Source organism: Orycteropus afer, unplaced genomic scaffold, assembly GCF_000298275.1.
Source record: "Orycteropus afer afer isolate SDZICR_OR568_19922 unplaced genomic scaffold, OryAfe1.0 scaffold00016, whole genome shotgun sequence".
NCBI classification, from domain to species: Eukaryota; Metazoa; Chordata; class Mammalia; order Tubulidentata; family Orycteropodidae; genus Orycteropus; species Orycteropus afer.
The window spans coordinates 12125630-12149856 of record NW_006921603.1 but is presented as its reverse complement, the minus strand read 5'-3'; the positions used below and the strand labels follow the sequence as shown (position 1 = coordinate 12149856).

At 37.4% G+C, this 24227-nt stretch overlaps 1 protein-coding gene across 1 annotated transcript in view; it reads right to left on the bottom strand.

Annotated features, from left to right (window-relative positions):
* The window catches only part of LOC103213658 (inaD-like protein), a 216320-nt gene that overhangs the window by 178863 nt on the left and 13230 nt on the right, over positions 1-24227 (bottom strand). The window contains exon 3 of the mRNA XM_042783334.1: positions 9918-10009. Coding sequence (XP_042639268.1) covers positions 9918-10009 — 92 coding nt within the window. The remainder of the gene's footprint in view (positions 1-9917; positions 10010-24227) is intronic.

Sequence of the window (24227 nt, the reverse complement as noted above, 5' to 3'; positions counted from 1 at the left end):
CAAACCCACCAGCCACTCCTCGGAAGGAAGGTTGGGCATTCCTACTTCCGTAGTGATACTGCCTCGGAAACCCAAGGAGGGGTCGCTATGAGTCGGGGCAGACTCGATGGCAAACAACAACAACAACAACAACATGCAATTCTTCTGCTAGTTGGAGTTTAGTCCACTTCTAGATCCTTCCCTTCAAGGCTCAGAGCTCCAGAATTACCCTCTGTATCTGTGTTAATTGGTTCCCCTTTTCTTTGTTGAAGAGGGTCTGTGCAGTCCTTCTGCCTATTCCACCATCTTACCAGAACTCCCAAGAACAACATTTTAAGTCTAAGGTAGTTATATCACCAAAACTTAGGTCACATGACCATTCACTGGCTACACCTGAACATTGAGAGAAAGATCTGGCTCCTTCAGGCAGATCTAAACAGGCATCTTCACTTACTGTTTTTACTGTTCCATCAAAATTACAACTATAATGTGTATGACTGTGTATTTGTTGCAGTGCCCAAAGGAAACAGGCAATCTACAAGGAAAAGGACTATAAATGTTGACCAGCCAAAAGATGTGACACAAGTGTGTCATAATTTCCAGAAGCTAAGTAGCTTAGTGCCTAAAGCATTTGACTGCTAACCAGAAGCCTAGCGGTTTAAACCCACCAGCCACTCCTTGGAAGGAAGATGGGACAATCTATGTCCATAGTTATACTGCCTGGGAAACCCAAGGAGGGGTTGCTATGAGTTGGGTCCAACTTGATGGCAATATAACAACAACAACAATATATGCTAGTAGTATGTTGAGGAACGGGAGTAATAAAGAAAATTCTGTCCATGAAATAATAAAGTTGATTTTCAAAGGTACTTGACAAATCATACATGAAAGACCAGCTTACTGTTTAGTAGCAATACTTAATTCACAAATAGGCCTGTACAATTTTTGGCCACTTCAGATTGATTAACTAAAATTAACTTCAAAAGAAGAAACTTTACTACTACCATGGATATTCAAAAGAATATGCCACAGGTTTTCAAGATGCTTCCAGAAAAGCATGACATAATACAATCAACTAGATTAAGTGTACAATTTCCAAGATTACCATAGCATCTCAAAGGGAACAAGACTTCTATTTGGACATATTAATTTCCAATGTCTTTGACAAAAGATCAAAACATTCTATACCTTGTTGTTGAACAAAATATTGAGAAGGTCTACTTAGTTGTTGGTGTTGTTAGTTGCATTTGAGTTGGCTCTGACTCATGGGGACATTATGGAGAAAATCCATTGCTACAGTGTCAGTTCCATCCCATAGCAACCCTATAGCACAGAATAGAATTGCCTCATGGGGTTTCCAAGGCTGTAATCTTTACAAAAGCAGATTGCCTCATCTTTCTCCCATGGAACAGAAGGTAGGTTCAAACTGTTGACCTTTTTGGTCAGCAGCCCACTGCTTAACCACTGCTTAACCAGCAGGGCTCCTTGACCTTATGTACAACTGATCAAAATGCTACATGGTGCTGTGCCATTTTCATGACTATGAAAATATGAGTCCATTGTTGTGGCAATTGAGTCATAATTCTACTTACATTTATAAAATTAATAAATAATCAAAATTATTATTTAACATGAACAGTATAGTAAACAAGTCCTAGAGAAAATTAAGCAAAAATCAATACTTCAAAGGCTCATATGGGTTCACCATATGATCCAATTAAAAAGAGAAACAGAAGAGCCTTGAAATTTCAGGAGAGTGATGCCACTTTCCTTCACCCTGTGACTCCTAATAAAGTTCAGTTCTAATGGCAGGTCTCTTCCTTAAAATTTCTTATCATATATACCACTGATGACACTAATGTGCACTTGAGAAAGGGCGTTGCATTCGTTAAAGGTCTATGAGAAAGATGCTTCTTCAGAGTTCAAAACAACTGATGTAAATGGTACTTTGTTAAAGAAGGTTTGCTTTCCACAGAGAAGTAAATGTTCAGATACACTGAGTATAATGCCCAGTTCCAGAACTTTTGGGCTTTTGTGTATACTATGACTTTGCTTATTTGTCTTTCATGTCTCAGCTTAAGCATCTCTTTCTCTGTGGCCCCAGACTAGGTTAGGTGCTACATCAGTTTCCTATTGCTGCTGCAACAAAATATCATAAAGAATGGCACTTATAAGAACAGAAATTCATAATCCCACAATTCTGGAGGCTAATCATTCAAATCAACATGTTGCTTCGGCCATGCTCTCTCTGAAAGTTTTAGATGAAGGTCCCTTCTTGGATTTTCTCAGAGTCTGGGAGCCTAGACATTCCTTGGCTTGCAGTTATAGCAGAAAACTTTCTTATCACATAGCCTTCTTCGTCTGCCTCTATGTCTCTTCTGTTTTATAAGGACATCACTCTGATTGGATTAGGACCTGCTCCATTCTAGTATGACCTCATGTTAACTTAACTGTTAACATCTTCAAAGATCCTGTTATCAAACATGGTCACATTCACAGGTACCAGGGGTTAGGACTTCACCATATCAACAATTCAGTCCACAACAGGCACATCTCCTATATGTTCCTATGGCATCCTAGCATTTCTTTGCATTGGTTTGGTACTAGAGTGTTTGTTCTGCTTCCTCCTGTGCTCTTTTAGGGCAGAGACTGTGGTCATTGCATGACTGAAACTACAGCAACAGGACCAAGTAGGCACTCAGTAAACACCTGTTGAAAAAATGAATGGATGTTTCTTTATGCAAGTAAAAGCCATGCCTGTGCCCACAATTTTCCCATCCTATTATCAAAACAGGCTCTAAAGAATTTAGAGCACACTAGGGATGGCTCTGGTAGCGTAGTGCCTAAGATACTACTTATCAGAAGGCTGGTGGTTCAAATCCACCAGCCACTCCTTGGAAGGAAGGTTGGGCAATCTACTTCCCTAGTGATACTGACTTGGAATCCCAAGGAGGGGACACTATGAGTCGGAGACGACTTGATGGCACATGACAACAACAACAACAGGGATGAATGACACAGACACACAAGTTGCTTCTTCGGACTTCTTAATATCATCTCTCAGTGATATGAACAGAGGATAATGGGCCACACTACATTTTTTAATTAAAAAAAAATACATTTTACTTCCAAATCACAATAAGAAGTTTTTAAAAACCACAACATATTTGTTCAATCAACACAGTAAGGTGGATTCCATGGTGAGTCCACTTTTACTCAGTAGGGTTTGACAGCTAGCACTAAATCTTTCCAAGGCTTTCAGTTTCATTTGGCCTCCGTTAGCCTCAGGAGTTTTTACACAGTACACATTTTCCACAGGTAATAATGTAATGGAGAGTGAGTTGTTATACATGACATTTAATTTTCAATAGTGGGGGAAGGTACAAGAGCTGCAGACAAGATCATTAATCTCCTTGGATCCCCGCACTGCCAGATACAGTGATTCATTCTTAATCGTATTAATATAGCTCTCCTCCTATACTCAGATTGGTGTACTCATGCAGAGGGAATAATGCTGAATAGAAAAACCCCATCGAACTGAGTATGTAGTGCATAGCAAAGATAAGACCCAGCCTGAAATATGCATCTGGATGATCCAGAGTTAAGTAATCTAGTATAGGAAAGTCTCTATGTTTAGGGCAAAATATACAGAATTATTCAAATCTAATGATGTGAAAACAAAAAGAGAAAAAAGTGATTATGTAAGTCATGTATACATAGCAGCAACTTGCTAATTTGCACTAATGACTCACAGACCTCTTGTGAATTACAGATCAATTAGTATATGAATAAACATAAGTGTTAAAAAATATGACAAGGACGTGATCACACAAATGTACACTACTTTAGAATAAAGGCCCTAGTTAATTAAAATGTTGCTTGCAGCATATTTTAATAGCTTTGTGATTACCCCAATCATGCTGCCAAACGTGTGGCCAGATCCCATTTGTATCTTAATTATCAGTAAATTTGAAAAAAATGAGTTGCCAAGGTATAACCAACCCACTGCCTTCCAGTCAATTTTTACTGACAGTGACCCTATAGGACAGAATAGAACTGCCCAATCAGGTTTCCAAGGCTGTTAATCTTTGTGGAAGCAGACTGCCATCTTTTTCCTGTGGAGTGGCTAGTGGGTTTGAACCAACAACTTTTCAGGTAGCAGCAAAGTGCTTTAACAACTTCATCACCAGGGCTTCTTGCCAGGGTATAAAAGCCAAAAAATTCTGTATAATGGAAGGGCACAGAGAATCTAAAATTCAACTAAGGGAAGATATATTACACAACAGAAGCACTAACTGTAAAGAAATACAATGCATGAAAACTAGTTTTTAAAGTAACTTTATAACATAGGATAAATTATGCTGAGTTTAAAAGAAAAGCATAACTAAAGCTTGCTGTGTTGAGATGACTGAAGTGTTAACTTTCTGAAACTTGATAACATATCAATTGATTCAGGATTTGGTCCCAAAATAGTAATCTGAAAAAGGTAATAACCTGGCAGAAATTAAAAGATGTACCTAAATGAATAATGAAATAAACAATTAGGTTGAATGAGAGAAAATGAAATGCTGGACAGCACCTAGAATGTACAGGTCACCGTGTGTGAACAGGGCATAAATCTACCAGATCACTCCATAAGTGACAGACAGAGCTGGTGAGCAATAAAATATTTTGTTTGCTTTCCTTTGATGCTTTGGATTCTAATACTTTTTGATATTACTTACAAACTCACTGCCACAGAGTCATTTTCTGACTCACAGTGACCCCTCCTTGGGTTTCTGAGGCGCTATCTCTACGGAAGTAGATCACCCGCTCTTCCTTCTGAGGAGTGGCTGGTGGGTTTGAACTGCTAGCCTTCTGGTTAGCAGTCAAATGGCTTAGGCAGTATGCCACCACAGCTCTGAAAAATCTATTATAATATGTTTTATTGACATGGGGATTAATTCATGTTAATTAGATTTTTCTTTATACCTTGCTTAATTAAACAGCACTCTATTCCTTGTTAGATTTCCAGGCCATCAGAATAAAAAACCAACATGCTGACAGGCAACTTAAAGAGATACCTTAGGCAGGCTGTGCCCATCGCTCTTATGCTGACATTTTCCAGAAATGATTTTACATAATGTCCCATATATATCACTCCCGATATACAACAATTCCAGAATTTATTTTGTGATTTTTCTTCTTCTTCTTTTCCTTCTCCTGAGTTCTTCTTCCTTCTTGTTTTATCTCCTCCTTCTTTCCTCCCTTCCCACCTCTGGTCCTCCATTATCACCATCCTCATCATCAGAGCAGTGATGTGCTAATACATAGCATTCTTAGACAACTTAAGAGACAGCTATAACCAACCAACCAAACTCACTCCCAGCGAGTGACACATTAACAACTCCTACTGGGTTTCCAAGACTGTAAATCTTTATGGAAGCAGACTACCCCATCCTTCTTCCACAGAGCTGCTGGTGGATTCAAACCACTGACCTTTTGATTAGCAGCCAAATGCTGTAACCACTACATAGCTATATCATTCTTATATTAAAGACCAGGAAACTGACCATGTTCCTGCAGCTAAGGTATTAAAGCTGGGCTTCAAGCACAGGCCGGGTGCTTTTGTCACTAAGCATCACAGTTCAGCCCGTGCTTTAAAAAACAATTTGTAAATGTGAAACAAAACTCAAAATCATAAAAAAAGAAGAAGAAGAAGACAACAATGATGATGACCAGGCTTAATGGTGTGATAAAACTGGTGAAACCCCTGAGACTATGGCCCTTAGTCACTATTTGGGCCTAGAATTGAACTTACTCCCATGGCTTAACTTTCAACCAAATAAGTTGTCTATTAGGTAAACAATTACACAGGGTGGTGCACTCCTTAGAACAACCAGCCATAGGAGATCAGAAAGGCAACATTTGCACAAGGAGAAAGCTCATAAGGCATGACTGCACAGGAAAGGACACAGGGAAATAGTAACCATAGGGAGGAAGTGGGAAGAAAGCTGTTTTACTGTGGGGATTGCAATCAATGTCATGAAACAAAATGTGTATGAACTGTCAAATGGAAAATGAATTTGCTCTGAAAACTTTCACCTAAATCACAAGTTAAAAAAAAAAAAAAAGGAATAATATTGAGGAATAAAAACTCAAATACAAAAAAAGAATTTGTATCTTTAGGAAAGAGTTCTTAGTCAGATGAATAGTATCTTGTCTTATGGGAATTAAAGCATTAATAAATTGATAAAATGTTGGCACATAAATTATCAGACATATCCACTGAATCATACAAAGGTTGTGAGTAGAGCAAACATCCCTCTTTGATTGTGTTCAAATTCATTTTTCTTTGCACAGTCTAAAATTGGATATAATAGTAGACTATTCAGAATCATCTGTATATATTTTTTCTGCCTATAAAATGATATAGAAAAACTTCCTAAATCAGATTATTCAGGAAAGAAGTGGAGAGAGGCGTTGAGGTATGATGAATTTGTCAAACTAATTTACTATGATGGCTGCCTTTGGAGAATATAATAATCTAGAAGCGTTTAGAAGGGACTGAAAGGAAATTAATTCAATAAAGCTTTTTGAATGTCCACCATGTGCTAAGTATTATAATTTAATGACCATGCAAGAAAGGTTTATAATTAGTTTATAAATTTTAAATATATATTAATACTTTTAAACTGCTTAAAATCACTTGCAGTAAATAAGCATTTAGCCACATTCTCAATTTTGCTTATGACATTAATTTACTAAACAAATTCTTTCCTTCATTCTGTTCCCTTCTGAACAATAAAGAGAGAAATCATCAGAAATTAAATTAATGGGGCTTTACTTCTATTTTAAATCTCTACTCAGCATTCTCGTCTGTATTCTAAATAATTTCAAATCATTAACATTTTTTATGGAAGGAGGAGGGTTCTGTTTCTCAACACTTAATTGAATTAAATGATTTACTTTGGATCCTATTCAATTTTCTTTCTGCTTTCTTTAAAATGAGATGACCCAGTATGAGCAATAAATGCCCCGTAAATGCTAAAGTGGTCCATTGTAATGTTAATAACAATATTTGTAGGAGTAGCATCAACCATGTGCTAGCAACTTATGTGCCCGGCTCAGTGGTAAGTGCCATATACATCTTCTCATACAATCCTCATACACTCGTGTGGTGGGTAGTATCCAGTGGCATCGCTAGGGTTGGTGTCACCCCTCACCAAACATGGTCAGGGCTTCTGGCAAACTCCTCTGGTGGGTGAGTGCTGGGCCCTAGATGCAAGGTCCTGTCCCTCCCAGGTCAACCCTCCACCCCATGGTTCCTCCCCTCTTCCATTGGCCAAAGTAGAGACCTTCCTCTCTGCCCAATGTGCAGGCAGGTGACTGTAGGTGGTGGTGGTGGTGGTGATGACAATACTGCAAAGGATGACAGGTGACAGCAACCCTAATGATGCCACTGTCTTGGCAGCACCTCCCGTGCAATTAGCGCACCTACTGTCACTGCCACTGCTGCAGACCCTGGGTCATTTTGGTGCCACCTTCTCTGATAGTGTCAGGGAGTATACTGTGCACTCCTCCCCCTCTCTGACTAGTGACAAGACTGAGTATTTTCTTTTACAAATTAAGAAACTCATCAGAACTGAGACGTAACTTGTTTAAGATCACTGAGCCAATAAACTTTCTGAAGGTTTATGTTTGGTAATTTTTTGGAATTACAAAAAAAAAAACAAAAAAAAACCCCTCAAAACCTAACTCACTGCTGGCGAGTCAGATCTGACTCACAGTGACCCCTCCTTGGGTTTCTGAGGCGGTATCACTATGAAAGTAGATTGCCCAACCTTCCTTCCGAGGAGTGGCTTGTGGGTTTGAACCGCCAGCCTTCTGGTTATCAGTCAAATGAGTTAGGCACTACGCCAGGGTTTCTTAATTACTTTATAACTTAAATGCAATACTCATGCACCTTTTCACTGCCTAGCTTTCCTGGCTGCACTTTCAACTACCAACTTTTACAAGAAGTTTTCAAGCCTACAAGTAATATTTGTGTGGACTTGTCTTAATGGACACCATCTTAATCTTTTGAGGTGCTGAGTTTTCCTCAACTCTGTTGATGTTCTGATTTCTGAACCTTTGACAATGGGAGGGGCAAGGAAACCAAAGGAGGACTTAAGTAAGCCAGAAGGAGCTGTCTCAATATAATTATTTCAGTCAAATAACAGCAAATCAAACAGCCTCATTACATTACTGATGTGGCAATGATGGCTTCAAACAAAGAGGATTCCTAATTCTGATTCACTTATATCATAGGGCTCAATCAGGTACCAGGTGACAGCTACCAACACACAGCATGATTCTAGACCAGAGTTGATATATCCTAATCTCTAGGTTTCTCATCAGCATATTTTCTCATGTCATTATGAGTTGTTCCTTTTAGTTCTTTTGGGTACAGAGGCTGCACCATTTTACATTACCACCAGCAATGTACGAGTGTTCTGACTGGTCAACACTTGCTTTCCAGTTTTTTTTTTTTTTTTTAAATAGCTCTCCTAGTGGAGGTAAAGTGGTATCTCGCTGTGGTTTTGATCTGCACTCACCTGATGAATAATGATGTTGTGCATCTTTTCATGTATCTGTATATCTTCTTTGGAGAAATGTCTAGTCATGTCTTTTGTTCAGTTTTTAACGGGACTGTTAGTCTTTTTGTTGTTGAGTATTAAAAGTTGTTTGCAAATTCTGACTGTTGTTGTTGTTATGTGCTGTTGAGTCGGCCCCGACTCATAGCGACCCCTCCTTGGGTTTCCGAGGCAGTATCACTATGGAAGTAGGATTGCCCAACCTTCCGCAAATTCTGACTATTAAACCCTTATCTGATATATGGTTTCCAAATATTCCCTCCCACAGGTTGTCTCTTTCCTTTCTTGACAATGTTCTTTGATGCAGAAAAGCTTTTAATTTTGATGAAGTCTAGTTTTTTCACTTGTTGCTCATGCTTTCGGTGTCATATCTGAAAACTCATTGCCTAAAAGGGGGTCCTGAAGTTTCGCATGCTACAGTTTCTTCTAAAAGTTTGATAGTTTCAGTTCTTATATTTAGGTCATTTGAGGAATCACTGTATATGGTGTGAAGTATATTGTCAGCACCCATTGAGTTGGACCCCAAGTCATGGCGACCCCATGCAAAATAGAATGAAAACACTACCAGTCCTGCACCATTTTTGATTGGTTGCAAATCAGACAATTGTGATCCACAGTTTACTCTGGCTGAGTTTTGGATGTACATTGCCAGGTCTTTTTTCTTTCTCTTAGTTGGGAAGGGACACAGATATCTGTTCAGCAAAGCTTTGTTCTTTTGCATACACAAATCCAGTTTCTTAGCACAATTTACAGAAGGGACTATTCTTTCCCCACTAAACACATTTGCACCTTTATCAAAAATCAATTGGCCACAGACGTATGGGTTTATTTATGGATTTTTAATTCCATTCCATTGGTCTATGTGTTGATCCTTATATCAGCACCACACTGCTTTTATTACTATAATATTTTAAAATCAGGAAATGTGAGTTCTCCTTCTTTGTCTTTTTTGTTCAAGTTTGTTTTGATTATTCAGGACTCCTGCAATTCCATATGAATTTAAGAGTTAGCTTTTCCAAAACAGTTTCTATTATATTTCTATACAAGATAATTAAATCCAGGAAGGGAAGAAAATTTTATAATTGAAATAAAATATTTGCCTCAACTATCAAATCTATCCTGTGAACATAAAAAAAGAATAACAAGAAAATCTCATAACAAAAACAATCTATACTTTTCTTAAAGTGACAGAAAATGAAAATGTATTTTTAGACTAGAGAGTGATTTTGTTAGACAAACCCAAGATAAAATAGTCTTATGCAAATAATAACATTTCCAGAACAGACGTTAGTGATTTTGAAAAACCAGATATATCTACCTTACCTAATGAAAACCAACTTCACTTTTGTTGGGGCAGTCTTAATAATGGCAGATGCATTTTGGTGACTTCTTCCATATAGGATCTGATTGTTTATCTGTATGAGAAAAAAAATAAAATAAAATGCACTTGTAAAAAATATACTATACATTAAGGTACAATAACTGATCTCTATTCTCCTGGAGCACCAGGGAAGGATATTCAGGAATAGGAGAGGAGATGGAATGTGTGGCTAATTGCCTCCATGAGTAACTGTCTCCTTTGCCAAGGAGATCTGGTGATACAGTACCTAAGGCATTTGACTGCTAACTAGAAGGTCAGTGGTTCAAACCTACCAGCCTAATTTGCAGAACAAAGATGGGACAATCTACTTCTGTAAAGATTTACTACCTCAGAAACCCAACAGTGATCACTATGAGTCAGAACTGACTTGATGGCAGTGAGATTTTTGCCATGAGACCAGAAGGACTGGATAAGTACCTGGCTACCGTTACTGAATGTTTTCATCTATTGTGTATAAGAATCTCGATCAAATGGGAGAGAATGCCACCCCGTACTTAAAATTCCCATTGAACCCAGACTTTCTGGAAGAACTGAACTAGATAAATCCCAAACTATTGTCCTGAGATACTTTCCATCTTAAACCAAAAATATCCCTGAAGTCTCCTTTAAACCAAACAATAGCTTAGCTTAACAAGGAAAAAAAATGTCTGCCTTGAGCACTGTGGTCTTTTAAGAACTATCCATGTGGGATCGAATGACAATGACAATTCAAACAATTAGACAGAAAACTTTAGGGATAGTGAGTTTACATCAGTGGGGGAAGAATCATTCGGAAAAGTGAGGAGAGAACGGTTATACAATTCTAAGAACGTAATCAGTGTCACTGAACTGTACAGGTAGAAATGGGTGGATTGGTGATGTTCTGCTGTGTATACTCTCAACAACAACAGAAAAACATTTAAAAATACACTACATATATACTTGGAAGTAATCAAACAATAAAGTCCATTAATTTTTAAACAGGTACATGCAGGACTCTCTAATATCAAAAAATCTTAACATTCTTTACAGTATGGATTCAAATATGATCATTTTAAGTAGCTACTAAAAATCTCTTAAATTTGGTTTTGATTGCAGTTAATAAAGATCATACACCTTGGTCCTTTTGCCAATTTCGAGAGCAGTAGAACTAGATACAAAACTTTATGATGGATATTGTATTTCCTACAGCTTTTCCAGATTTCCGAAATATGTAGAAAACAGATCAAACTGTTGTATTCACCAGAGCTCTGGAGGGCCCATTAAACTCAAATCTGTAAATGTGTCAAGGTCATTACACAGCATAAATTTTGTTACTCTCGAGGAGGTAAATACTATATCCACATTTTAAATCATATTTTAGGTTGATTACACAGAAATATTTTATTCTACCCAATCAATGGGCCATCTGCTCATAATGAGATATAGTAGGATTTCTAACTTGAAAGGATTCACCTAAATAGGATCTAAATTTTTAAATTTAGATTTAAAAATTTCTAAATTTTTCATTCTAGATTTTACCACTGACAAACTATGATAATAGAAGTCACTGAGCTTTCATTTTATTTCATCCAGTTGAAAACAACCAGTACAGTTTTGGCTCCACCCTCCAAATTGCTTTAATAAGTAGTTAATGATTTATACAATTTGCTCTAAGGGAGCTCTACATTTAAATGAGGACTCCCTCCTTTGCTATTTAAACGATATGCCTATTGTAATCAGCAAGGGATTTGTCTGTCATTGATGTCTCTGAAATTTTGCATTTGAAGATACATTTGACACATCTTTGAAGACACACAGAAAAAGGTAGGTTTTTCTGTCACAACAGTTATGAGAAAGGGTATAGGAGTGAACACTTTGAATGAAAATATAATCATTTTACCTGTCCAAACTGAAGCTCATCCATCACCTTGTCTGAAGTGGTGAAGCTGGGATTCATATCCCAGATAGCTGCAAAAACTAATCTTGAGCTACCTCCTCAATCTTTCTCCCATTCTATCAGCTTTCATTTTTCACCAAGATAATCAATCACAGAGAAACCCACCAATTTCCTCAGTTTCCTCTTTTCTAAAAGCGATTGAAGCACCTGCTTCGTAAAGCTGTTGTGAGAATTAAATGAGATAATGCTTTTTCATTGCATTGATAGTGATTTTGAAAGCCAAAGGATTTTTAATATTTATGTGTTTGAAACTATCCATTTGACTGTTAACCAGAAGGCTGGTGGTTCAAACCCACCTGCCACTCCTCAGAAGAAAGACTGGGTAATCCACTTCTGTAGAGATACCACCTCAGAAACCCAAGGAGGCGTCACTATGAGTTGGACTCGACTCGATGGCAGTGAGTGAGCCTTTAATATTATGCATTTGAAAATGTGCCCATCCTCATCATGATGTAATTATTCATGTATGTTTTCTACTAATACTTTCATAGTTTATCTTTCTCATATTTGCCTCTTTGTACATTATTCTGTTATAAGGGAAGTGATTACCCAGTGCCATAGGAAGTGGTCCAAATGTAGTAAATGATGAAACCAGGTTATAAAATAGTAACGTCTGTCATGATGAAATACAAACAAGTATCTTTAAACATGAGGTGATGCAGGAATATATGTGGTTTAAAACCTGCTGTTCACGTAATTACTTGTGAATGTCTTCCCCTTTGTGCCTTTTCTAAACCATGAGGGATCTAAACCCTCCCCCCTTAACTTGTGTCCGGGATTCTATCAGCTTTTGTTTTTCACCAAGATAATCATATAGAAATCCACTGATGTCTTCAGTTTCTTCTAAAAAGAACCCAAACTCCTAGTTCATAAAACTGCCGTGAAAATTAAATGAGATTATGCTCATGACACTAAATTTTTGAAAAAAATCTATCTTACAGCACTTACATCCCAACATGGCATGTTAGGCGGAAACACCAGTGCAGGCACATAACATTTATTGAACTGAGCTGAACTCCTTGAGGGCAGGAACTGGCTTTATCTTCTTGGTATTCCCCAGTGTTTCATGCTTAGCTTGCACACAGTGGTGCTCAATAAGCATTTGCTCAATCTTAGAGCGCTCGATGGAGGTAGACCAACTGCTCGAAGGTGGGCTCCAGCATTCAAAATGATTGAGATTAAAACATTTTTCTTTTCTCAGCAGCAAAAGCTTCAGCATATAGAAAATCAAACTGCTTCATGATTATGGAGATGCCTGCTTTGAAGCTGTGAGCCTCCATTTTGATAGAATACAAATGTTTTATACAAATTCTAAGATAAAATACAAATTCTAAGAGGGAGAAATTATACCCCAGATGAGAAGAGCAGGTCATTAATTTTAATTTACATAAGCATAAATCTAACGTTATGTTTTTCTGGTGCTGTTTTTAACTATTCAGAGGCTCTGGCCATTGAAACGCAGATCAGCTTGCTTGCTGGTGAGGCTTTTTCCAGCACCAACAACGGTGGTGTTTACTGCTAAAGCAGCTGCTGCCTGCAAATGTTCAGTGGCCTCTGGAGAAACTCCTCTATATACAGCAGGAAACTGGGAACAGAACAAGAAACTGGAGAGGGAAACCTGATTTCACTGGATTCAACCTAATAGGAAAATGCAGATCTCTGTTTTTTTTAAAAAAAGACAAAGGTTCTTTTCAAGGCTAGAGAATGACATATCAGTGGCCTCTGAGTTTCAGGTGAGGTAGCTCTCTTTTGTGTTTTCTTACAGTCTTATTTAATATGGCACAATTTCAATATTTAAGTGAAAAGTATGGAGCTTCCAGCTATGAAAGCAGATTTTACATCACTAAAGGAAACACACTCCAGAGGAAATTCAGTTAGTAATTAGGAAGAATATGATGTATATTATGCACAATTAACTTTAGACTGTCATTTATTCTATTACTGAGAAGCTTCTGTTCTCTGAGGGTCTCTATTCTTTAAACAACAGATGTAGAAGGTTTTCCAAGTAGAGTGTAGGCAAAAAAAAAAAAAAAGAAAGCATTCCACATCTCCTGGAAGTCTTTCAGGTTAATTAAAATTATTAATGGCTACCACTTGCTGAGTGATTTGTTTGTGCCAGAGACTATGCTAAGCAATTTTTGCCCAGTATTTCATTTAAATCTCAGAACAGACAGGGAATAATGTATTATTAGTCCATTCAACAGATTAAAAACAGAGAACCTGGTAGGTTCGAACAGCCGACCTTTTGGTTAACAGTCAAGCACTGAATCACTGCACCTCCTTCAACAGATTAGGAAATGGAAAGTCAGAGAGTAATTTGCTCAAGGTGATTTAGCTATCAGATAAAAGCCTATAATCCTAGGGCACACCTGGATGTCACATCCTATGTATGGTGCTGAAATAATCAGATGATCTTCAAAGGTCATTTTTGTAAACATGTTTATTAAATAAATCCTGTGCAGAAAGAGGAGGATGCTTATCACTCACCATTTTAGGTCCCAGACTTTTGAGATAAAAGGACAGAATCAATCAATTCACCACAATGCATAAAGAAAGAATCCCCTAATAGCTTACTGCTAGGCTTTAAAACAAATTTTAATTCATTTTTAATTTTTTAAATAATAATTTAATTTTTTAAAATTAAATATAGATAACAACAAATATTGGTGATGGTTACACAACATGACTGATGTGATTGTTATCACTAAATTGTATACGTGAGAGATGCTGAACTGCTGTTGTTGTTGTGTTTTGCCATCAAGTCAGACCCGACTCACAGAAACCCCTCCTTGGGTTTCCGAGGCAGTATCATTACGGAAGTAGATTGCCCAACCTTCCTTCTGAGGAGTGGCTGGTGGGTTCCACTGCTAAACTTTTTAAAAGTCCCAAATGTAAGATGGAGTTTCAAAAGACAGTACTTTCCTATTTGTACAAACAATACCTGAACAATATTATACCCTTGTTACATTTTTTTCTTTTCTTTTTTTTTTTTATTCTACACCAGCTACTCCTTGGAAGGAAGATTGGGCAATCTACTTCCATAGAGATACTGCCTTGGAGACCCAAGGAGGGGTTGCTGTGAGTGGGATCTCACTCGACGGCAATGAGTTTGTTTGGTTTGGTTTTTATTGTACAAATAAACATAATTTGACCACCCTTTAAAGTCTTTCTGGCCCAAACCAAACAAAAAAATATTTATTTTGGGGCAAATACTGCTCCTCTCCCTTTAAAATACAAACGATCATTCTGATTATCCAGATATTGGAAAACCATTAGTTTTCCTTTTCTTCCAGTAAACTGGAGAGAAATTACATGCCTTCCTCAAAGTTTCTCCTTGTTAAAAATGACTCAGTGATATACCAAAACCAAACCCAATGCTGTCGAGTTGATTCCAACTCAGAGTGAATCTGTAGTGACCCTGTAGGGCAGAGTAGAACTGCCTCCATAGGATTTCCAAGGTTGTAATCTGTATGAAAACAGACTGCCACACCTTTCTTTCACAGAGTGGCTGGTGGATTAGAACTGCCCACCTTTCAGTTAGTAGCCAATTGCTTTAATGACTGTATCATTAGGGCTCCTTTTCAGTGATATAAGGGAAGAAAAGCTAATTATTTGTGTATGTTCTTGTCTTTGACATTATCTTATAATGGTGGGAAGGACTCCTTTAATTTGATTTGCTACTCCACTGAAATAATCTATTATCTTAAATCCTGAGACGTAAATTCTTCTATCCAAATGTAACTATACAATTCTTATTAGTGGAGCCTCATCTCAAAAGTGAGTCACTTTAGAAGATAAATTTATCTTTATTCCACTTCAATCAAGTCATGACTAGTGGAAGTTTATTTTATGCCATCCATACTCAACTTTCATATTACTAAAATAAGAAAGCCAAACTGATGGGGGATGTACTAGAGGCCTTTGGGATCTTTGCCAGCTCACAACCACATCTCTCTGCTAGGAGCTGTCCTTCAAACCTATCATCACATAATGGTGGGCAGCAAACTTGTCAGCCACTCTAGGTCAAAGCTGATTGGGCAGGTAAAATGAGACATATGACCCAAGTTGGGACAGTCTTTTGGGTATTTTAAATTGGGGCTGAGACACAGCTAAGTATTCTCTACACGTTCCCTGAGCTTCTGTGAGACGGCCATATTCAGTCACGTGGATGTAGGAGCAGGGAAAGCAATTATTTCCTGAGGCTCAGATGCATCCAGATCTTCAGGTTTCAGAAGCGTCCCCTGTACCATTTAGGAAATTCTCCTTTTTACGGTTAAATTACCCTAAATTAATTTCTGTTCTTTACAAGTCTCCACTGATATAGTTTCTGAGGTCCCTTCTAGTTCTAAATTAATTTATACATCCAAGTGACATACATTTCTCTACCACCTAGTCTTATTTTCCCAGATGCTCAGTGAATTATCTTGACATTTAAGAGGAGAAAAAAGAAGAAAATGAAAAAAGGTTTCCTGTTCAAAGTAGCTTTCTATACTCTTGACCTACAATTCTGGTTTTCTTAGCAGTTTTTGGTTTCTTCTGATCACTGACCAAAAAAGGTTTCTCTGAGATCCTCCAGATGATTTATAACTTCTGCCTCAGCTCCATGATCCCTGATCCCAAAAAGACACTAATATTTTCTCTTTTGGGTAAACTAGTCCATTTTTCCCAGGGTGTGAATTTCCAATTCAATGAAATATTCGGGAGCAAATTACAGCAACTCTAGATACTCAGGGAAGTAGCCCCAAATGAGAAACATCTGTATCTGTGAAACTTGTAAGTCATATCATAATGGATTTTTACTGGGCTTAAATTTCCCCCTCATGGATTGCGTTCTGCTACTGTAATTTAACAGAAACAAAAACAAACAAATTGATTTGAGGTAAACTTCCTACATTTATATATCAGACAAGGAATACTTAATTGGTATTTTATAGTTTGTAACAGAAGTAGAATTAAGGTTAATCCAGCAAAGATTTAGCAAAAATAAATGAATGTGAATCTTTTGTTATACTATATAAACTTTCACTTTAGGTCTTTAAGGAGATTTGTTTCAATAAAATTAATTATTCAAAACTATCATGAAGAGAGAGGTTTTCAACTATTCGTAATTTTCCATAGTTCAACTGAATATGAATATAAATTTATGCTGAATAGCAGCTCAATGAAATCTACTTAAAAAACTCACCAAATTGGAAGTAAAAGTTAATTAACTTAAGCTAGGATTGGAAATATTAATTACATAAAAATGACAATTACTTCTAAGAACAGACTTGTCTGAGGCGTGAATATCATGTCATAATATATTGTACTCAACAATTCCCTTGCCCATGTTTTTATTAAAGCAGAAGGATTTCTTATGAAAAGTGACAAACAGTCATTAAAGAACTGAGTTGGAATTCAGGCAACATGAATTGCTGGTGATGAAATCTGAGAGGCTCTCTCCATACTCCACTTTCAAATATATTCTAAATTTGACATTTCAAGCCATTAAAAGCTATAAGTTAACTTTCCTCATTAATAAGCTCTTTTATTTAGTATAATACACATGCAGAAAAATACATATGTATAACTTTATAAGTTATTTTAATCTAATGATTTCACTTCTGTGAATTTATTCTAAAAAAAAACTTAAAAGGCAGGATGTCATAATGTCTACCATAGTTATACTTTTAATAGGGAAAACCTGCACATTCATCAAACAAGGTGAACTGTATTTCTCATGGTGTGTCAATAAATGGAAAATTGTGCCATGAGGGAGAAGGTGGGAGGGAAGAGGGAAGAGAGGATAATATAGATCTAAGTGCACTGCCACAGAAAGACAATGAAAAAAGTAAATCAAACAGTCATGTAGCTTACTTCCTAATCATAATATTCTTATCTATGTGAAAGTGTCTGGCTAGGTTTAAAGAAAGCTCTGCGAGTATCTCTACTAAATAGCAACACTGATGGCATCTCACTGGTGGGATATAAAGTTATTTTCAGTTTGTTTCTCTGTATTGATATAACTACTCTAACAATGCCATTTAATAAATTCTTACAACATACAAGGCATACTATATATATGCATGTAAGGTGTATATGCACACACATATGTAAATAAGTATCTATATGCCTTCAACATATCATTTAAATCCCACACAAATCAATAGAAGAATATATTAATACCTAATTTTAATGGAGTGATAGAGGCTGAGTGAGATAAAGGAATTTGACCAACATAACACATTTAGAGCCAGAATTTACAGCCAAATCTATTTGCACCAAAAGCCTGTCTTGTTAATAATTAGAATACATTTATTGAGGGTATTTCCCTGTGGTTTAAAAAAAGTCACAGGACAAGAAATTCATTTTTAATCCTATGGAATCTTAAATCCAATTTACACAGGGCCTCACAAAGTAGAATCTTCAGATCAAGTAATATTCCAATAAAAATATAATAGACATATTGTATATTCATTCATTTCTCCCACCTTCAAGGATCCGATACTCTAATAAGTGAGATAGTCATGTAAATAAATAATTGCATTGCTCTATGATAGAAATAGGTTTAAAGCACAAGTGACTGCCTTTTCTTGGAGGCAGGTAGGAGAAATGGACAGACACTTAGCAGGCACACAGGATGTAATTGTCAGGAAGTGCACAAGGACTGGGGAAAAGCATATGGAAAAATATACAGACACGAAACTGCCAAGTCTCGTCCTTGGAAACCACAGATACTTCAGTATAGTTTTCAGAGCTAATTGGAGTAACAAATAACAGTGGCAAACAGTTCCTTCATAGGAGATTTTCGAAAGAGATTCTTGTAGAATATTTTCCCTTTCCAAAAATCGAGGCAACCAGCCCCAGTGAAGAGTGATCTTCTTGCTCCAAACTATGGCTTTAGTTTTACCAATGGGGGAATGCGAGGGAGGAAAGGGGTACCAAGGCCAGGAATGGAACAGGGAAAATGACTAAAACTCACATAATAATGCAGTATCACAAAAATGAACACAGATTTCTGAATAAATGATCACATTAATTTTCCTCAAAAGGACAAAAATTTGTATATCAGTTACACTATCTTAATTGACATGGGAGCAGGTTTTAAGAAGTTTAATGGAAGCAGTGCCAAAGTGAGGACTTCTGCAACTTCAGTTTAATCTATTTCTTGTGAAGTACAATGTTCCCAGTGGAACACACTGATTTAAAAGACTTATACATAAGAGACCTATTTTCTCTCAAACAAAACTAATTAAATGGAAATACCTTCTGAAGGCAAAGTGATAGCAATATGTAGCTCACGTCATTCTACATGCGACACACTGGGAAAACAGTAAGATAATCTTTTGAATCCTACACCCTGACATATTTTGAGAAATATTAACTTGACAGAAGTATGCTGAGAAAAATATTTCTGTGTTGCTGATTTTAGTGTATCTGTGGAAGTTGTCCATGTTGGTCAGTTCATTTGACGAACTGAAGTAAGTGCCTGTAAGTAACTTCCTGCACAGTGTAGGAAGGAATGAGTGAATGAGAGCACAACCCACCTCTTAACAGTACATTAATAGTGCAGAGGAATCATGTTTTCCTAAAAGATTCAGACATTACAGCATAACTCTATTAATGGCACTATTAGCTACAAAAGCAAATAAGATTCAGCTGCCCAGTGACCTAGATAGTATTCCTTTTACCAAGAACATCATATATGCTTCATTAAGTTAAGACATTCCCCAAATTAACAATGCCCACCTTATTGTTTGTTCCTTTCATACAATTAGCTGATCTGATTAGAATTCCACCCTGATTCCTTCAGTCACTAGAAGTTTTTTCTCTTGCCTTGAAAATGTTTCACTTGTCCCTTCTATAGACAAACCTAATCAATCATCAAGTAATTGACACAAATCCAAGCAATCACTAAAGGTCTCTATAAAACCTTCCTTCCTATTAAGCCCAGTTTTTCTTTTGCTAACATTAGTCATGTGAGTGGAGACTCTGGTGGTGCCAATAGTTGATGTGCTCGGCTGCTAGTGGCAAGTTCCAGTCCACCCTGAGGTGATTCAGAGGAAAAGCCTGGTGATCTCGTTCCAAAAATGAGCCACTGAAAACCCTATGGAGCAGTTTTACTCTGACACACATGCAGTTGTCATGTCAAAGTCAAAGTCAACTCCATAGCAACTGGTTTCTTTAATCTTATTAGTGAATCAATACTACAGAGATAGGATTACATCCTAACTACTTCATAGATTTTAGAGGACATCTTATACAGAGTCTGGCAGTACCACTCTGCTCAGCATGACAGATACAGTAGATACCATGTACATTTATAGATGGACACTGACACTCCAAAACTCAGTGACCTGTGTAAGAGTTCCCAGTATGTAAGGAGCTCTGGTAGCATAGTGCCTAAGGCACGTGACTGCTAACCAGGAGGCTGGGGGTTCAAACCTACCAACCACTCCTCAGAAGGAAGGTTGGGCAATCCTTCTTCCGTAGTGATAACTGCCTCGGAAACCCAAGGAGGGGTTGCTAGGAGTCGGAGCCAACTCGATGGCAAATAACAACAACAACAACAATGGGGCTTTTGAAATGGGAAAAAAGAATGCTCATCCTGATATCATGGGACTCCTGCTACTTCTCTTAATACTCATTTTATTCACACATATCCTACCTTCAACTACTCCCTTTACACACACCCCAAATTCCCCAGCACTCAATTCTCATTCCATATTCCATGCAGTGGTAAAGGCAGAGAAAAACCCACTTTAACTGTCAACTTAAAAGACTTCTACCTGACTAAAGGAAAGTACTATTTTCCCACCTACTTCCTTATGTGTACATGTTTGGTATATGTTTAATATATGTGTGAACAATCGTCTTCACAAAAAAACTTCATCTCTCAGATTAGTTAATATCTGATAATACTCTGTGTTTGCTAGCATTAGGGGCAAATAGGCTTTCCTGCGTATTATTAAGGAGCTCTGGTGGTGCAGTGGTTAAGGCATTTAACCACTGCTCTGTAGAAGAAAGATGAGGAAGTCTGCTTTGGTAAAGACTTAAAGCCTTGGAAATCCAATGGGGGTCGCTATCAGTAGGAATCCACTGATGGCAGTGAGTTTGATTCGCTGGGTTTATATACTAGGCCAGAAAATTAGTATAATGCTATAAGAGGGTGATTTGACAGAATTTATGCCATGGATTTATTTAAACAATTATACAAAGACATATACCAGTAAGCATTATTTATACTGACATGAGAAATGATATATTGTTCAGTAAGAATGGTATGTACAATAAAATTCCACTTGTGTATATTACATTATTAATATTTATGAATGTCCACATATGCATATGGGCAGTATGGATGGTTGACAGTGGTTATTTCTGGAGGAGTAATATTACAGAAGTAGAAAAGACACTTTCACCTGTACAAATAAAATTTTTTATGATTAAAATATTGCTTTTATTTAAAAAAAATCTAAAAAAGTATAATCTATAAATTAAAAAAGAAAAAAGTGATAAGAAATGACATCTTTGATGTGACTCATTATACAAAGGGCATCAATTAGAATTAAAACACAATTTTCTATCTTTTGAATTCTAGCTAGAAACCTAAATAAAAGTAGGTAATTAATTTAATTAAAATAACTTTGAATTATTTAAAAATATTGCACAATATGTTGAGCCTCTGGCTGAGAAATCATCCAATGTGCCTACCCTCATTTCTCACTGAAAAAGATGAAAGGAATTCAATGAGAAAAGACTTTTCAAGAAATGGTGCTGAACAACTGGATATTCACATGTAAAAATAAACCTCAACCCCTATCACATACTATACACCAAAATTAATTCAAGATGTGTTATAAAACTAAATATAAATGATAACTTTCAGAAGAAAATACTGTTGCAACCTGGAGGTAGGCAAAGATTTTTATCCAGGACAGAAAGCAACAAATAAAAGTAAAATATGAAATATCATCAGAACTAAAAACTTTTGTACATGAAAAGATACTATTAAGGAGAACTAGATGGTGCTCAGCTACCACTGCTGACTACTCTGAAAGGGATCACAATAAAAGGTCCCAGGTAAAATGGGGGAAAATGTGAAACAAAACTCAAAACCATAAAAAAGACCAGCTTTACTGGTCTGATGAAGTGTGGAACCCCTGAGACAATGGCCCTTAAACACCCTTGAAGCTAGAAACTGAATTTAACCCCTGTGAATCAACTGACAGACAAACGATAGACAGGCCTATAAGGTGAACAGTAGTATCAGGAGGGTATGCACTCATTAGAAAAATGGAGCATAGAGATCAGGAGAACAGCATTTGCCCAGGGACAGAGCTAGGAAGATGAGAGAGGGTGGGAAGGAAGTGGGAGGAAGTGGGAGAAATGCTGTTACAATGAGGGGATTGCAGTAAATGTCACAAAACAGAATGTGTATGAATTGTTGAATGGAAAGTCAATTTGCTCTGTAAACTTTCACCCAAATCACAGTAACAACAACAAAAGATTAAAAATAAATAAACATAAAAAAAGATACTGTTAAGAAAATAAATTAGCAAGCTATAGATTGAGAGAAAAGATTCACAAATCATATATCTAATAAGGATTTGTCTCGAGAGTATATAAAGAACTACTATAATTCAATTATAAAGTGGCTCATGAGCTAATTAAAAATAGGCAACAGATTTGAACAGACACAAAACAACATATCCAAATGATTGCTAAACACAGGAAAAGTGCTCAACATCATTAGTGATCAGGGAAATGTAAATTTAAGCCACAATGAGGAACCAGTGTACACCCACCAGAATAACCAAGAAGAGAGAGCAACCAGAACTCTCACATACTTCTGGTGGGACTGTTCAATGGCACAACCAGTTTGGGAAACATACACCTACCCTGTGTCCCAGCAATTCTATCTTTGATATTTATACCAGAGGAGGGAAACCATCCGTCCTCAAAAGGATTTGATACACAAATACTCATTGTAGCTTTATTATTATATGCTCTCTTCACTTATCAGCTATCTTATTATCCAACATTTCACCTTTAAAATTGTAAAAAATCCTACTATCTGACTATTTTATGCATTAATGACATAAATCTGCAAGTAACAAATGATGATGTGATGGAAAAGTAATGCTGGCTGTGAGGTTAATGTTATGTGTCAACTTGGCTGTGCAGTTTTGTAATAACACAACAGGACATTATGTAATGATGTAGTCATCTTCCCTTTTCTGATCTGATGTGGTCTTCTCCATTTTTGCACAGTGCTGATCTTCACATAATGACCTGTTCTTTGAAACCTAACCATGTTGATAAGTGATGAGAGGTTGTATATTCAAAACTGGGGAAAAAATTCAAATGCCCATCAACAGGTAAACTGACAGATTGTGGCATAGTTGGAATACTATTAAGCAGTAAAATGATAAACTACTGATACATGTGACTATTTTGATAAATATCATAGATATGCTCAGTACAGGCTCAAGTATAGCAGGGATTGTGGGGCTGGCGCAGGATCGGGCAGTGTTTCATTCTGCTATGCATGGGGTCGCTATGAGTCGGAAATGACTCGACGGCACTTAACAACAACAACAACATGCTGAGTACAAGAAGCTGGACACAAAAAGTACATTCTGTATGACCCCATTTATATGAAGCTTGAGAACAGGAAAAATGAATCAAAGATGAAAAAAAAACCAAGACAATTGCAAAAACGGCATGGAGGCCACATGTTCTGACCTCCTCTAACCCTCCAAGAGGAGGACAGGATTACCAGCAGTAACCCAAGGCCTATTACTGCAAGGCCAAACATGCTGCCTCCTTCCAGCCCTTTCACCAACCGTTCCCCCCAAAGCACCCACCACCTCTCTCCTGAGTTCGATAATTCGCTGCAGTGGCCACACAGAACTCACAGATTACAGGGTTTATTAGGGAAGCACCAGGCTACAACTCAAGTTCAGGAAGAATGCTCAGTCTCTCTCCCAGCCCACCATCCCTCAGCCAAGAGTCTCTCACAGTCTCTTTCCCAGCAGTGCTGGTCCCTCGGTGTCTCACTCAGCAATGCGTGTCTCTTGCGTCTCTTTCCTAGCAACGCGTGTCTCAGGAGCCCGTGTCTCTTTCAGCAGCACGTCTTCCTCAACCAGCAGTCAGAGAGAGTTCTGCCTCCAGGAGGTCTCCTTTAGAGCCCGCAGGATGGTCAAACTAGCCAATTATAGCATCAGAACTCTAAGCACCTGAGAGAGAGTGGGCACCTCCCAGAACATTGTTTTGTGTCACTCCCAACAGAAATACTCCAGGTGGACACCTTCAGAATCAGGAGCTCCTCGGTTGCTCATAGCAAATCCCA